The sequence below is a fragment of the Myodes glareolus genome, chromosome 1 (genome assembly GCF_982192425.1).
Source record: "Myodes glareolus chromosome 1, mMyoGla1.1, whole genome shotgun sequence".
Taxonomy (NCBI): Eukaryota; Metazoa; Chordata; class Mammalia; order Rodentia; family Cricetidae; genus Myodes; species Myodes glareolus.
The window spans coordinates 53,111,095-53,127,766 of NC_142026.1; the positions used below are offsets into that span (position 1 = coordinate 53,111,095).

The window sequence follows — 16,672 nt, forward strand, 5'->3', positions numbered from 1 at the left end:
GAAGGAAGAACAAGGCTACAAATGCTTCCAGACGGCACTACTCTTAGGACACGAAGCCCTGTATAGAAGCCATAAAATAACCAAAGAAGTGCCAAACAGTACAACTAAGCTGCCTGCTCATGAGGCCCTTGGACTTGAGCTGATGTACAAGGGCTTTGATGAATATATCCAGAAGGAACCAACCTTCATCCAGGGTTACCGCTGGTCTTGGCTCCATTTTAGAACCTTTCTTAAAGCTCTCTCAGGTTTTATGTGGAAATTGTTGTCAAACGTTTGGACGCCAATGTAACTGAAGGTTTTTCTCTGTCCCCACCTGGACCAGTTTCTTTCCTGCTCACGGGTCCCCACAGACATTTATGAAATAACCAGAGACTCAATAGCAATTGCAGTTGTTTGGCCAATGGCTCAGGCTTCTTACTGGCCAGCTCTACCTATAAATTAACCCATTTCTGTTAATCTGTGTATCACCACATGGCTGTGGCTTACTGGTAATGCTCTGGCAGTTACTCCTTCAGTGACTACATAACTCAGGATTCTGTTGACATGAGACCCCATTGCTCCTGGCAGCGCCAGTCTAGTCCAGAGAGACATGGAGCTTCTTTTTTCTTGGCAAAACTGGCCTTTTGGGTAAAGAATGCCCTTGACCACTGACAATATGCTGGACAAACGGGATATAAGCAAAAATGACTACTGAACCTTGCCAAGACAGGGTAGGACAGTCCTTTGAAGTTTCCTGCTTCTGAAAATGGTTTGTAAGATACTCTAGTCCTTAGCCAAAGTTGGTTGTCCCAACGTTACAGTGAGCTGCTTCTGTCATATCTTGTACCTTTTGGAAGTTACTTGCTTGTACTTCCTGCCAACTCAGTAATTTTCCTTCTTGGATCTTTGTTGAGGTTGAAGACTAGATAGTCACAGCTACTATCCTCTTATATATTAGCTAAGATATTTCAGGTACAAGACTTAGACTCCTCAGGATAGGACAGCTATTGGAATAATCTTTTATTTGCCTGTTACCTATAGACTGGACACTTAGTGTGTTTCTTGCTTGTTGTTGTTCATGTTGGCTGTAGTTCTATTTTTGTGTATGTTTTTACCTTTTCTTTCTCCTGGACAATACTTGATATTTGTTCTTATTGTATATAGTTTTGTGTTAGGTTTAGAACCTTTTTATTTAGATAAAAGGGAGAAGTGTTGTGGGAACTCCTTTCTGCCAACAGCTTTCTGGGTACCAGCTTTACAGCATGGCTTCTGTGTGTAGATGTGATCTCTTATAAGGGAGAGAAAGGGTCTTACTCACAATCTTGGGAGGCTGTAGCAGAAGCAAGCTTGTGTAGTTGTTCATATCTCCCTGGGGCAGAGCAACGAGACACAGTGGCTTCCACCTTGTCCAGTATTCTGTGAGTCTGTGTTTCCCTCTGAATCCCATTTCCTTTTGTGAGTCTGTGTTTCCTTCTGAATCGTATTTCCTTTTGTGTCCCCACAGTAAAGGCATTCCGCAATTTGTAGCTCTCATATCACCTCTTGCTTTATCCTTCTAGCTTATTTATGCTTGGGGAGGGGAGCCAACTGTATCTGGTCAGTTTCAAGGAATTCTTGAAGCCTTTGAGTTGTTACTTTCTGAATTGTGTCCATATGGTTTGAAAAATGGCCCCCAAAGGGAGTTACACTATTAGGAAGTATGGCTTTTTTGGAGTAGATGTGGCCTTGTTGGAAGAAGTATGTCACTGTAGGGGATAGACTTTGGGGTCTCATATGCTCAAACTTCATTCACTGTGACACTCAGTTCACTTCCTATTGCTTTTGGATGAAGATGTAAGAACTCTCGGCTCCAGCACCATGTCTGCTGTCATGCTGCCTTGCTTCCTGCCATGATGGCAATGGCCGAATAAACCTCTGAACTGTAAGAGAGCACCACAATCAAATGTCTTCTTTATAAGACTTACCGTGGTCTTGTCTCTTCACAGCAATGAAACCCTAAGACAGTCCCTGAAAGATGGAGTGTTTCAGCTTCCCAGAAAACACCCTTTCATTTCATCTGCCTGTAAAAATTCTGTGTCCTGAAGCTTCCTCCCTGTTGTTTCAACTCCCTGTAACTTCTTATATCTTAATAAACTTTCTTCCAAGATGAACATTTTAGTCTGTGAGAAACTGCAACACAATAGATAGCTCTCTTTTAGGGACTTTTAGGTGTTGAGTAGAACCCATTCAGTTCCTCTGAGGGTGTCTCTTGATGCCAAGAACCTTAAATTAGGCTTAAAAAGCATAATTTCTTTCCAACTTCATCTGCCACGTTTGGATATATGTGGAATGAGATTCTACTCAGTTTTGTTGGTAGTGGCTCCCTGTAGCATTCTTTTTAAAGAATATTTTGACATTGAGACCAGATATACTGAGGACTTTGATAATTGGTTAAGGTATCTGGTATGGGTGTCGGAGAGTGGATGGCTCACCTTATTCACAGACATCCATCTTACTCTGCCTCCTGAATGCTGGGATTAAAACTGTGCCACCACTGCCTTGCCTCTGTGGCTAACTAGTGGCTTCGCTCTGCACTCTGATCTTCAGACAAGCTTTATTTGTTAGAGAATAAACAAAATTACCACTCCTTAGTTGCAGTTCAATATGCTGATTGCATCAAAATGCCTTCATAGGCACACCAGTTTTTTAGCTATGCAGGCAATCCCAAGTCTCTTCTTAGTCTTTGGAGAACACCAGCCTTAGAAGCAGTACTTGCTGTTAGCTGCTGAGTCCAGGAGGCCTGAAAATTTTTCTGTGGGGATGGGGGGAGATTTTATCTACCTGTCTTGGCAGGATGAGACAATCATACCCCGGTGTAGTGTCCAGGAAGCTGATGAAGTGGAAGGCTGCTTTTTGCTGTATGGGTGGCTTTGCCATATGCAAAGGCAAGTCTCCAGTTGGAAGGTCTTTTGCAACCATGCATCTTCTTGGAGGAGCTATAGGATGCTGCAGGAGCTGACATGTCTCTGTGTTAGAAGTTCTTTTGTTAAGTGCCATACTCTCAGAGCTGTAAAGGCACTTGAGAATTGGGTACCATTACCTGTTAGTTATTTTTAAATTAGACATACATGTTAAATTTAGACCTGTATTTTACCCAATTAGTTACAGCTTAAAATGGTGTGACTTCTCTGATGCTGTCACGAATCCTTTACCCATATTGAGGAGTGATAGGTCTGGGTATAACGAAAAGCGCTTTCAAACTCCTTTTCTGCATAAGCAGAGGACAAGTCCTTCTCTGATATTTTCTGACTATAAAACAAAGCTCATGATTAGACCAGTGGATCTGACTTTAGCTGGGCCCCTTTCAGACAACTGTATAGGATGTTGGTGGCAGGGGTGGTAGCCCAGATGCCAGCCCAAGTTTTGGGTGGGAAGCAGGAAACTGATGTGATCTCCATGGCCCTTGAATCTTAGGCCATCAAGACGTGTTTTCACAGATAAGCCTTGAGGTGGACAACCACTGTTTCTCTACACAGGGAACAGTTAAAACAGGGAAAATGTAATGACTTTCCTCTTCAAATTGACCTTTTACCTGCTTTACAGATTACTACAGTTTTTAAACCCTGATCCTTTGAGAGCTGATGAGACCTCTGACCTGCAGCAGGTATTACACACCCTAAAAATGAAAGGCCAAATAAGACAGACACTTAGTGTTATTAAAGCTTCCTTCCTCCCTCAGACTTTTGTCTTCCTTAGATGGGGCTTTCCCAAGTCATGGCTTTAGTAGAATCTATAGAGCTATGGCTGTAGTGGGTGTTTTATTGTGGGGGGGGGGGGTATGTGTTTTCCAGGAAGCATGTATTCCTCGGTTTTTACATGACCTTGTGCTTTCCTCTTGGGGAAAAGCCCTTAATACTCTACTGCCCACTCCAGAAAGACCTGGCTATGGTTGTCTGATGTCTGTTGGTTAGTTGCAGAAGGTGAAGTCGGGCACACTACAGCCTGGTGTGGTACTCCGGAACAGGATCGAGCCCTGTCTGACCCTGGAGAAATCCCCTCTGTCAGCAGACGTGAAGAAGGTGAATGTGTTGTTAGAGCCAGACTCCTGAAGGAAGCCCAGCCTTTCTGACACAGGAGGTTTCGCTTTGTTTTCCTCTGTTCTGTTCTAAGAGCAATGGGCTAGAACCCAGAGTTTCGTGCATCCTAGGCATGCATTTTATCAATATTTCCCAATCCCATAGGAGGATTTTGAATAAACAGTTCTAAGGTTGCATTGTATAATTCTTGCCTCTGAAATTCTCTTGAAATCTTTGTGATTTATTTCTCATGTATTTAAGCCCAGATTTCTTTTGTAAAAAAGCCTGTTGTGAAATTGTCAATCTGTTTCTAAAATAAGTGTTTTTGGGTTTTTTTGAGACAAGGTTTCTCTGTGTAGCCCTGGATGTCTTGGAACTCGCTTTGTAGACTAGACTGGCTTTGAACTCAGAGATCCGCCTGCCTTTGCCTCCTGAGTGCTGGGATTAAAGGTGTGAACCACCACCATGCCCAGCTTTTCTAAAGTAAGTTTTTATTTTCATTCATTCATTCATTCATTCATTGGTTTTTCAAGGCATTGCTTCTCTGTGTAGCTTTGCAGCCTGTTCTGGAACTCGCTCTGTAGACCAGGTTGACCTCTAACTCACAGAGATCTGCCTTCCTCTGCCTTCTGAGTGCTGGGATTAAAGGTGTGTGCCACCAGCGCCCAGCTGAAGTAAGTTTTCAAATGGGAGCTTAGAACACATTGCCAGGTCAGAGTAATAATTTTTTGTATCCATCCTTTGCCAAAATTTTTTATAATCCTTAGATTTCACTTGGTAAATCAATTACATACACTTACGTTTCCATCCTGACTTTTAAAAAGGTTAAGGTTTGGTTTTGAATAATAGAAAGCCAAACCTCAAGGATGGACAGACTGCTGAAAGGTTGTGAGGTCTGGAGCAGGGAAGAGATTGTACAGGTCTCAGGAAGGTGGACAGGTGGCAGCGTGGCTGACTAAGACAGGAAAGGCAGGTGGACAGTAAACGTCCCCAGTCTGCTTCTTGACTGTGCACTACCAGTTTGTGTTGTTCTGAGGGGGAGGGGTGGCTCGAGTCACTTTCTGGAGAGCATTTCATGCTGCTGTTTGAAATTGCCCCAGTCAGAATGCCTGCTTGCCACCCTGTCTTCCGGCAGTAGCCTGATGACAAGATGTGTCTCACCCTTTGAGCTGCTTGCTGACTTTCAGTGTCTCTTCCATGTGAACAAACTGGTAATCATAGATATGTTGATAATAATCCTTCACCTAAAAAACCAAATGCAGTTCAGGGAGAAGAGACTGCCAGAAAGTTCACATCACTGGGGGAAGTGCTATGGCCTGCAGTCCAGGGACTTGACAGGATGAGACACAGGAGTCCTTGAGCTCAGAACTTTGAAATCAGCATGTTCAGCAGAATGAGACTTGATTTCTGGAAAAGAAAACTGTCCCAGAGACAGAAGAAGATATTGCCTCTACTTCACAGTAACAAGGTTTTGTTTGTGTTTGTGTTCTTGGAGGTGGGGTTTCCTTTCAACTGGACCAAGGATTTTGCTGTAGCTGGCCATAATGACAGACACAAAAGGAGAGGAGGACCACTTGACTGCTGGATGTGTCCCCAGGCCTTCTAGGGAACTGAAGCTGTTGCTCACTCACTATGTTCTCCAGGTCCTCTAGGAAGCAGGCAAATCTACAAAAAGGGTCATACTGTAGACATAAGGGAATGCCCCGTAAGTACTAGTGCAGCGAACCAGGAGGCTGCAGGGTCGCTCAGCATGCTGTTGGCACTGTTGTAAACAAGCACAGTTCGTGTCAATATGTGTCCTGAACATATTAAGCATTCTGGAGAGCTGGTTGGTTCTTGAAACAGGTACAGGAAAATGAGGGGGGAGTGGAAGCCAGCGAGAATATCTGGGTTCAGCTGTGGCTCCAGCCTGCTCCCCCTGCAGAAGTAGCTTGTGAGAGATAATAGAAAAGAGCTGAGCTGCACCATCCGCTCCTATGAATTCATGGCTTAACGTACAAGAAGTAAAACCCTTAGACTTTAAGGGGGAAGTGATGTAATCTCAGTTCTTGGGAAGTAGAGACAGGAAGAACAGAAATTGACGGACAGCTTGAGTTACATGAAACTATCTCAGAATACAAAGTTAGAATGAAAGGGAGATTTGGAAAATAGAGTGAGAATATTTTTATAACTAGTAGGTGTGAGGTATAAAATGCAAGCAAACTGAACGAACAAGGATGAAAGTAGAATAAAGTTCAGGGTTGAACTTGGTCCAGTAACTGGAAATTAGAATGCAAGAGAAAAGGAAGCAGGAAGGAGATTCTCCGAGGAGTGACAGTGATGTGACTCCTCATGCTGACAGTCAAATCGGGCTGGGCTGAATGAGCAGAGCAGTTAACCAAGTGGCTGTCACTCAGCTGAACTCAGATACAGAGGTCAAGAGAGCTGTTAAAAAGTGGTCCCGCCTCAGTCGTGTTTCAGAATGACTTCAGGCTTGCACCCAGTGGTAGGTCTGGGGACTTGAGCATGCAGTCCTTCCAGCCCTACAGACAGGTCTACACTTGTGCTCTCTGTGAGCTGTCTGGGCAGAAAGGTGTTTGCAGGTTGTCAGAGTCTCGTTTCCTTCACCTCATGTCCGAAAGCTACTAAAGTCTGTCTCTTCTCCACAAGACTGTCAGGAATGAAGATCACGTGATCAGCTCTGCTGGAAACTCAGGACCTTGGGGAGGAGAATCGCACAGCACTCAGTGCCTTTTAGAAAATTGTATTTGGTTACAGACTTCTGCTGAAACATTTCAGGTTTTAGTGATAGGTGAAGAGATTAATATGTCAATAAAAGCATGTTTCTTTTCTTTTTAAATGTTAAGGTAGGTGGGGTGGGTGGCATGCGTCTGTAATCACAGCCCCTGGGAAACTGTGGTAGGAGGGTCAAGATTTTGGGGCTGGAGAGCTTGCTGCTCTTGCAGATTGAGTTTGGCTTCCAGCACCCTCTTCTGTCCGGCACAGACACTCCGTGAACATGCTGCACAAACAGTACATGCAGCCAAAACGATACACATGAAATGAGAAAAGAAAAACAAACGGAGAGTTTGGGGCCCGCCTGGCTATAGAGCAAGACCTTGTCTCAAAAATCAAATGAAGAATAGTTTTTACAAGTGAGGCAGATGGGCTGGCAGAATATGAAAAGAATAAGGAAACAAAGCCACCTTCTTACGTGTGCTTTAGTCCTCCAGTCAGAGGGGTGGCTACTCAGTATATACTTTAATGCGTTCAGAGAACCAGTAGTCTGAAAACAGGAATTCAGTGCTTGGGAAAAATTCACGCAGAACCTAGAGTAGGTCTTGGCATCACAGCAGTAAGTAAGCCCCATAAGCTGTGCACTATTTCCTGGTGGGGTGGGGGGCTATGAGAGAGGGATTTCTTTGCTGTCATTCATCTTTCTCTTCCCCATTCCCCACCATTTTCTGTGTAGGCTCTTCAAAGAAACAAGTTCCCGGGACCCAGCCACACTGCATCTTACTCTTGGCCTCCTATTGCACGTGGCTGTGACGTGGTGGTCATTTCTCACTGTGGAAATGACCCTTTATTGTACCTGCCACCACTGCTTACGGTTTTGCAGATGGGGGGCTGCTACAAGTCATTACCAAGTAGAAATGGAGTAAGTTGGAAATCATTTTGAAATGGATTAAATGTTTATTTTCAAATAACACATCTTTTTTTTTTTGGTAAAGCTGAAGTTTTATTCCCACACTGGTAGTCTATAAGCTGGACAGATTGTCAGGCTGGCTTGCTGACATAGGCCTACCTATATTCCCGGTACTTGGGACACTGAGGCAGTAGGTCACAAATTTGAGGCCAGCCTGGGCTATGTTGTGGGTGTGAGTTCGGCCTCAGACACACCTTAAGACCATGTTGGAAGAAGACAAAATGTGGACTGTTACAAAATATCCTTTGCTTCCTTAGTGTCAGAACCAGATGACTCTTGCTGGGATTTCCATCTATGGCCCTAGCTGGGCAGAAGAGGCATGGCTTTTAGAGATGATGATAGAGTTTGTACGGTGATCTTACCTTAATTCATAAAATTGCCACGTCATTGAGATAAGATGGTCAGGCCATGTCTTGTTATTGCTGTCTCCCGTGAGAACAGTTAGTGCGTGGGAGACTGTTGGGAATGTATGATTAGAAGTTCATTCTCTGTTGTCTCATCCCACATTCTTTTGTTCCATTGCAACTCCCACTGCTTAAGTCTTTCCCCAGGGACAAGAAAGAAGAGGGAAATGAGACATGAGGACAGAATGGCAGCAAATGGCATGCTGGGTTTGGTCCTGCAGAATAGTCATTATAAAACTTCCATCCCAGAACGTGGCACAAAGGTTGCAGTATAGAGGGTCCACCATGCACCATAACGCAAGTGTGCCAAGGAAGCTTGCTCAGAGTGTGATGGGTCCTGGGATTTATTTTTTCCTAGCCCAGCCATGCAGTGTGATGACTTGTCTTTGGAATCTGCACTAGTTGTGCACTGACTTGAATGTGTGCATTTATACCCTTTATTAGGCTAAGCAGCTGAGCCCAGCTGATGATGGAAATGCCATTTTGTGCTGAGAGCCCTTTCTGAGGCAGGCAGTGACATCCAGTCCTTACTTGTGTCACCACTGCTTTCCCCTTGCTGCCGTGGCAACCTGCTTTCAGGCCCGTGGAGAAGTTGGCACTTGTCTGGACCTTCCTAGAGGAAGGAGGCCACCAGGCTCATCTCAGTAAAAAACATATGTCCATGAAATGTTGGCAGGCAGATCACCTTCTAGGGAGTCTCTGGACTGATGGGGAGCAAATTCAGAGGCAGTCTAAGAAAGAGTCAGTGGCCCTTTTAAGGTTCTTTCAGAGGTGACCACTCTTTAAGGCATTCATCCTGATGCTTAGGAGCAGGAAATGGAGCCAGACATCTGGGCTCTTACTTTTTTTCTACTGATGTATTAGATGCACAGCCTTGAGGAGTGACTTCACCTCTGTGCCTCAGAGTCTTCCTGGGAAATAAGGAATACTTAAAAAATAAATAAATAAAATTAAAAAAGAAAAGAAAAGAAACTTTCTAAGCTGGGCGGTGATGGCGCACACCTTTAATCCCAGCACTTGGGAGGCAGAGGCAGGTGGATCTCTGGGAGTTCGAGGCCAGCCTGGTCTAAGGGCTCCAAAGCCACAGAGATACCCTGTCTTGAAAAACAAAACAAAAAAGAGGAATATTTGTCCCTACCCTGTAAAAGTGTGTTAAGGTTAAATATCTTAGGGAGTATCTTACCTTGACTTAAGAACTAGTTCAGTGTTTCTAAATCCACTCTAATGAAATTATATTTTCACTTTTTTCATCTGTATGATGATGATAACTAAAGACTAATTCTCTGCCAGGAGATGGTCTGGATGTTTCGTATACATTATGTTTGATTCCTAACAACTGTCCAAAATTATTTGAATCTGTTTGTCTTTGCAGCCTCTTGCAGTCATCGTGTGTCCTGGGTGGAAAAAGGCCCAGTTTATTTTTGAGTTATTGGGAGACTATAGCTTGTCCTCCAGGCCTCTTCATCCTGTGTTGTTAACAATTGGACTTCACAAAGATGAAGCCAAAAATATGAAGCTTCCAAGGGGGTGTAAGCATCCTTTCCAAGCTGTTTGCTTTTCTCTGCAGAAGACAGGGAGCTTGCCTGGGCAGCCTGGGACCGCAGTTACTGGCCACTGGCTCTGACTTGACTTCCTACAGTGGGAGTCCGTGGTGAAGGCTCAGTCTCAACTCACGTCTGAGAAAGCTGCATGATTTCATTCAGTTGTCATGTGCTACTAACTGTTCACTGTCAGATGCCGAGCCCAGAGTTGAGGAAATCTGCCTTTCAGGCAAGCAGAGCCTGTGGCAGCTGGGGGTGTGGTCGGATACTGCAGGCTAAGACAGGATGGATAGAAGCTTGCTTGCCTTGCTCACCCAGTAGAGAAGTGGCTGCTGAGAAGGAAGTGAATCGTGGTGAAGGGAGTATTGGAGAAACTTGTAGAAACCCTAAGATGTTGATTGTTTTTTTCTAAATGTAGGTGATGTGATTGTCACAACTCCACACAGCCTCTTGAGACTTCTCACGTACCGAAGCTTGTTGTTTCTTCGACTCTGCCACCTGGTTCTAGATGAAGTGCAAGTATTGTTCTTTGAAGCTAATGAACAAGTGAGTATGGACACACTGGGTGCCACTGCTATCCATTATAATAGCTTGTGTGTTTCTGAAATGTGTCGGCTCTTCAGGGCTTGAAGCAATCAGAATATACAGTTGGCAAATCAATTGGTTTGTATCTATAATTTAGAAGAGAGTGTGTTTACCTGAAATTTCCTTCCTAATGGTAAATCTCCCTTTGAAGAACAGAAATTCCCAAGAAAATTTGTTGCATATTTCTTTACTATTTCTCTAATTATAGAAGGGACATTCTTAAAAGAAAATTTAAAAATATTAAAAAAAATAGAGGAGCACTTGAAAGCAGATCCACCGTCCCTTGTCTTGTACTCAGAGGTAGTCTTTCTTTTAAATGACTTTTGTTGATAAATACACTTAATAGCAAGAGCCATTTAGTACTGATTCAGAACTTAAACTTTGTGGTTAATAGTTGTTGTCAGGTTTTCTGTCCTGCTTGGTTCCTGCAATCGTTACGTCCCGAAGAAATCACACAGAGGTCTACATTAGTTATAAACTGATTGGCTAGTATTTCAAATTTCTTATTAACTCTTATAGCTTATATTAGCCCATTATTCTTATCTGTGTTAGCCATGTGGCTCAGTACCTTATTCAGTAGGGTAGTCACATCCTGCTTCTGTGGCCGAATCAGGACTGCAGAGGAGTGGGCTTCCTCCTTCCCAGAATTCTCCTGTTCTCATTGACCCGCCTCTACTTCCTGTCTGGTTGTCCCGCCTATACTTCCTGCCTGGCTACTGGCCAATCAGCATTTATTTAAAGTATAATTGACAGAATATAGACCATTCTCCCACACCAAATAGTGTTGTGCTGTTCTGCAGCATGATGGTTATTGCTCATGGGCATAACAACTTACAGTAAACCTGTGCCTTGTGCCTGTTAGGGAAGTGCCCTCCTGCTGAGCCACATACCTTTATTTTTTTATTTTATTGTTATTGAGCTCTACATTTTTCTCTGCTCCCCTCTCTGTCTTTCCCCTCCCCTTCAACCCTCTCCCAAGGTCCCCATGCTTCCAATTTACTCAGGAGATCTTGTCTTTTTCTCCTTCCCATGTAGATTAGATCCATGTAAGTCTCTCTTAAGTCCTCATTGCTGTCTAGGTTCTCTGGGATCAGAGCCACATACCTTTAAAACTGAGTTTTTGTGAATCATGTGTTGGAAACAGTGTGGCATGCTGACCAAAATTGTTATTTGGGAATGTTGGTAGCCCCCAGGTAAAGTGCAGGCTTGTTTCTTAGTGACTATATAGGCTCCTTTGAAGCCCTGGTGCATATTACCACGCTGATAGCTAGACGAGCAGCTCAGTACCGTGGCTTTTCTGAAATCAGTGGGCAGTCTGTTGCTGTTGCTAGCATGCTGTCATATTAGGCATACTGCTTACCTGTCATGTGGAGGCCTGAGCCTGGCTTGTGTTTTGTTTTCTATGCCACCTGGTAAACAGTGGATTCCTATTTGCTTAGTTCCTATTTCCTTGACTAATTAAGTTGAAAATTAATGCAAATTGTTCATTGTTTCTGTTCTTCTGTGTGTTGCTTGTTTTTAATTGATGGGGTTATCTTTTCTATAATTGAGTTTTGAGGTCTTTAATATAAGCATCCTTGGTACAAACATTATACACCAGGATGCTGTTTGTGACTTTATTCTGTCCCAGTGGAATTTTACAGTGTTTATTTACAAGCATTTTCTTCTTTTATTTTTTTCCTTTTTTAATCTTTGGAAAGGCTTTCCCCACACTAAAAACATCAAATGGATAGTCCCTGAATTTTATGTTCCAGCTAATTCTTTACTCTATTTTGAAACAAAGATTAAATTTACTAATTTTTCAGATGTTTGCCATATTAGATAACTTTAAAAAAAACGTTGAAGTGGAAGAGCGGGAGTCTGCACCACACCAGATTGTGGCAGTGGGTGTTCACTGGAACAGACACATAGACCATCTAGTCAGAGAGTTCATGAAGGAGCCCTACGTCGTGATCACCGCCCTGGAAGAGGCTGCCCTCTATGGCAATGTCCAGCAGGTGATGGGGAGGGGCTGGCGAGCACACACAAGAACTAGTGTCTGTTAGATGGTAGCTGTGGTTTCGTCCACAGATCTGTAAGTGGGTTATATTTATGTTGGTTTCCTGTGCATTCCTTCCTGTCGAATGGTATGCTCTCTGGAAGAGGTGCTGCTGGAGAGCTTTACACAGAAAGCTCCTGTTTCTCTGCTCATCCGCAGGTGGTGCATCTGTGCCTGGAGTGTGAGAAAACCTCAACTTTACTCCAAGTTCTTGACTTTGTTCCAAGTCAGGCCCAGAAGACCTTGATCTTCACCTGCTCTGTGGCTGAAACAGAAACTGTATGTAAGGTAAGCCTGTCCTCAGGCCAGCACGTTCTCATCAGTGGTAGGAGCCGTAGCTTAGTCTGCTGATCAGAAATGGACAGAGGGAGGGGGAGGGTGCTGCAGTCTCACAGTGTAACTCCAGGCTGTGTTGGGAAGACTGCAAACAGGACCTGTCACAGTGCTATGTGGCTGTGTCATGTGAAGTGTGAAAGACTTGGTTGGTGAGAAACACCACATTTGCACTCTTAAGAAAACCGAGAAGATAATAATGAGGTAATATCACATACAGTCTTCATTGTAGACAGAAGAGCCAAACAAATTATCTTAAGATGTATGCCGCTTAATCTAATTCTGTAAACATTTTATGCTAAAATGTAGAAACAAAGCCAAATACAAGATTAAAAACTCAGAACCATGCCTTCCTTTCCATCATAAGGTACAGTATACAACAGCAGCACACGTAATTGATGTAGGCACATACATACGTATGCACACATACATACATGTTATTTTTAAAAAAAAGGGAAATAGTGTTTCACTTACAGTAGATCTTTAGATGAAGACTACAGAACCGTTGGGGGATGTTTCAGCCTCATTCTCAAAATTTACTGATTTATTCTCTTGCTGATAATTTAAAGTTGACATGGGCAGTTCACGGAGCCATTTCCTGAGCTTATGTGATTCTGGTGGTGAGCTGTGGCTTTGATTTCCTCTTTAGGTAGTGGAAAGCAATTCAATATTTTGCTTGAAAATGCATAAAGAGATGACTTTTAACTTAAAAAGTATTTTAGAACAGTGGAAGAAGAAGTTAAGTCCTGGCTCTCACATTGTATTAAGTAAGTATTTTGATTTCTGTCTGTATGTAGAGAAGACTGAGCTAGTAGGGATCATTTCCTCATTTTTATATCATATTCAGACTTTTCATTATTTTTAAGGTTTCAGCATTCATGAGAAATCTTCATTTCAGATGAAGATTGGCCTTTCTTATAAGGTGAATCCAGGCACTCCGGGGCTCTCAGCTTAGCAAGCAGGTTCTTTTGAGAAATCCAGTTTGGGTTCACCTATGTAGAAAGTCTGTGTTGGTCTATGCGTCTGTCTGTTTATCCAGTCATCCACTCATGCACACACCCGTAATGATACTAAGCTTAATAACAGAAATATAAAGCTCAAAACTTAAGGAGCAAGTGAAAAGTCTGTGGGCAGTCTGATTTATGATAGAGGAAGACATTTTTCGAGCTAAGAGGTCACTGTCTCTGGAATTTTATCATTAGGCTGTAACATTTGGCGGGGGAAAGAGAAAGGTCTTACTTTGCATATATAAAGTATGGTGCAGTGACTTAGTTTGAGCCTTTGCCTAGCTTGTGTGAGGCCTGAGTTCTGCCTGAGCACTTCAAATAAAGATGTAAAATGTAGTACAGAAACATGGTGGTGTGGGTGCTAGGCCTGCTTATGGGAGTTCATGGGACCTGTAGATATTCTTTTCTTCAGCCTTAACAGACGACTGCATACCCCTCCTGGCCATCACCGACGCCACGTGTGTAGTTCACTTCAGCTTTCCTTCTTCCCCGAAAGTGTTTGGTGGACGCCTGTACTGCATGTCTGATCATTTTCAGAGTGTAACTGAACAGGTTTGGTCAATTTTTATTTTATTTCTCTCTCTCTCTCTCTCTCTCTCTCTCTCTCTCTCTCTCTCTCGTGTGTGTGTGTGTATGTGTATTGGTAAATTCTGAATTTATAAAGTTTTGAGTGAAATCAGATTGGTATGGATGATCTACCTCTTTTATTCACCCTCAATTTTAAGGGTTCTCCTGCAGAGCAGGGAGATAAGAAAACCAAATCTGTCTTGTTGCTGACGGAGAGAAATGCAAGCCAAGCCGTTGGTGTCCTGCGATACTTGGAGCGAGCAGATGCCAAAATCCCGTCAGAGCTGTATGAGTTTACTGCTGGGGTCCTGGAAGCCAAAGAAGATAAGAAGGCCAGAAGACCTCTTTGTTCGTATCTTAAGGCTTTTGGCTTTTGCAAGTAAGCCAATGCTTTTTAAAATTGAGTAGTAACATGGATTAAAATTAATAGGAAATAAATTTGCCCCTTGATGAAAATCTCACATACCTATGTCCTTGTGTTAATCCACTCAATGCAAAAGGAGCAGAAAGAAGTTCCCACATGGTCTTCCGGAAATGACTGCCTTCTCATAGCTGTTAGCACTGGCAAGCTCTGCTGTTTTTTAAATGGCACATATTAATTGTCCATACCCCTCCCAGTTTCTAGCACTTGTGTTCTCCTTTCTGGTTGACTTGATTTTTAAGTTTCCACCTGTAAGAGAACATGTAGTGCTTGCTTTTCTGTGGCTGGGTGGTTTTATTTACTTCCTCCATTTCCACCCATTTGCTACAAATGATAGGACTTGATTTTTCTTCATAGCTGAATATTAATATGCTCTCTATGTGCGCCCCATTTTTTCCATTAATTTATTGATAAGTTTCGTCTTAGTTTGCTTTTTTTGTTGGTATTATAAAACATTGAGTGAAAGCAACTTAAGGGAGGAACAAGCTTATTTCAATATTTTACTTTACTTTATGGCTTCGTATTCTGTTCTTTGATATATTGCCATGTGTGCATCCACTTTTAGTTAATGGGCTTGTGGCAGTTTGTGCTTGGGGCTGTTCTGTATGGTACTGGTCTAAAAATGTTTTCATAAGCCATGTCTTTTCTAGGGACTATGTGTGTATGCTCAGTACTCTGGGTGACAATAATTAAGAAGAAAGAGGCTTCTGTCTTAGAGGTTAATTGACTTTTGTTGCAGATATGGTGATGTGTCTTGAGGGGCTGGAGAGATGCCCCCAAGACTGCTCACAACCATCTATTACTCTACTTCCAGGGGATCTGATGCCGCCTTCTGGCCTTTTGGGGCACCAGGCATGCATGTCATTCACAGGCATACATGCAGGGAAAAACACCCATACAAATAAAGTAAACATACAGAATTTAAAGACTGACAGTGTCTCTAGGGGATAATAAAGTCCTTTGTCCTCTGAACTCACCCAGTGCTGACTAAACAGTGGGGGCTCTCCCTGCCCAGGCACTGTTGGTGTGCTCTGCAGTCTAGAGCAGTTTCCTGGAGATGTCTTGACACTTTGTGTTAACTACTTTCTTCTTGGTTTAAAATCTGGCCTTTTTTTTTTTTTTTTTTTTTTTTTTTTAAGAGACAAAAGGATCTGCCCTGACCGGCACCACATTAATCCAGAAATGGATATCCCAAGGAAGTTATCCAGCGAAGCTCTGCCCGTGTCTGGACACGTTAGGGTGAGTTCTGCTGGCCTCCTTTGTCTGCTGAAGAGTCATTTCCATGAAGACCTTTTGTTTATTTTAACTTCTTAGTAGTTTTGTTTGTGGGGCGTGGGTTGGGGGTGTACTATGTATTTTGATCGTATTTATTCATCTCCTTCCAGGTTCACCTCCTTACCCAAACAACTTTTTGTCCTATTAAAAAACAAAACTGGAGAGTCCAGTTTGTGCTGCCCACATGTTCTTGGATGTGTGTCCCTCCACTGGAGCGTGGTGTCTGCCAGGGACTGCACTAGAGAAAACAGAGCTGGTTTTAAAAGCAGGAGAAAAAATGAATCCCTATCTGTTGGGCTAGCTTACTAGTGTTGCTGTAACTCAGCACTGCGGGTGCTGACTCACAACCCAGCTATATTCTCACAATTTACAGCCAGTCAGTGCAGGGCAGCTGTGCTTGTCCTTGTTGTCTCCCGGCCTCTCCTGCCTCCTCCTGACCCCATCCCCATCACTGCCTCCTCCTGACCTCTGCTGCCTCTAGGGGAACAAAGTGCATAAACAGAAGGGAAGAGAGTCAAGAAAAGGGTGGGTGGAGATTGGGATGTGCGGGGGCTAATATGTTCAACATATTATATATACCTGTACAAAACATATTATATATACCTGTACAAAAACACAAAGTTTTTTAAATAGATGTATAAAGAGTTCAGTTAGAAAGTGAACAAAGGAACATATAGCTAAAATGAAGTGTTTATTTACTGTGTGTATGCATTTGAGTGCACCAGTACAGGTCAGCGATCAGAGCATTCTGCCGTGTTTGGGATCTGAGCTCCAAGATTCCA

The 16,672-nt window shown here is 43.1% G+C and overlaps 1 protein-coding gene across 5 annotated transcripts in view; it reads left to right on the forward strand.

Annotated features, from left to right (window-relative positions):
• Positions 1-16,672, forward strand: part of Tdrd12 (tudor domain containing 12) — a 71,251-nt gene that overhangs the window by 38,444 nt on the left and 16,135 nt on the right. For all 5 annotated transcript variants that reach the window (XM_048448789.3, XM_085695561.2, XM_048448792.3 and 2 more), the window contains 11 exons: positions 3,562-3,622; positions 3,930-4,037; positions 7,486-7,671; positions 9,496-9,652; positions 10,083-10,210; positions 12,055-12,246; positions 12,447-12,575; positions 13,270-13,387; positions 14,040-14,179; positions 14,353-14,573; positions 15,755-15,854. In XM_048448789.3, the coding sequence (XP_048304746.3) occupies positions 3,562-3,622; positions 3,930-4,037; positions 7,486-7,671; positions 9,496-9,652; positions 10,083-10,210; positions 12,055-12,246; positions 12,447-12,575; positions 13,270-13,387; positions 14,040-14,179; positions 14,353-14,573; positions 15,755-15,854 (1,540 nt within the window). The remainder of the gene's footprint in view (positions 1-3,561; positions 3,623-3,929; positions 4,038-7,485; positions 7,672-9,495; positions 9,653-10,082; positions 10,211-12,054; positions 12,247-12,446; positions 12,576-13,269; positions 13,388-14,039; positions 14,180-14,352; positions 14,574-15,754; positions 15,855-16,672) is intronic.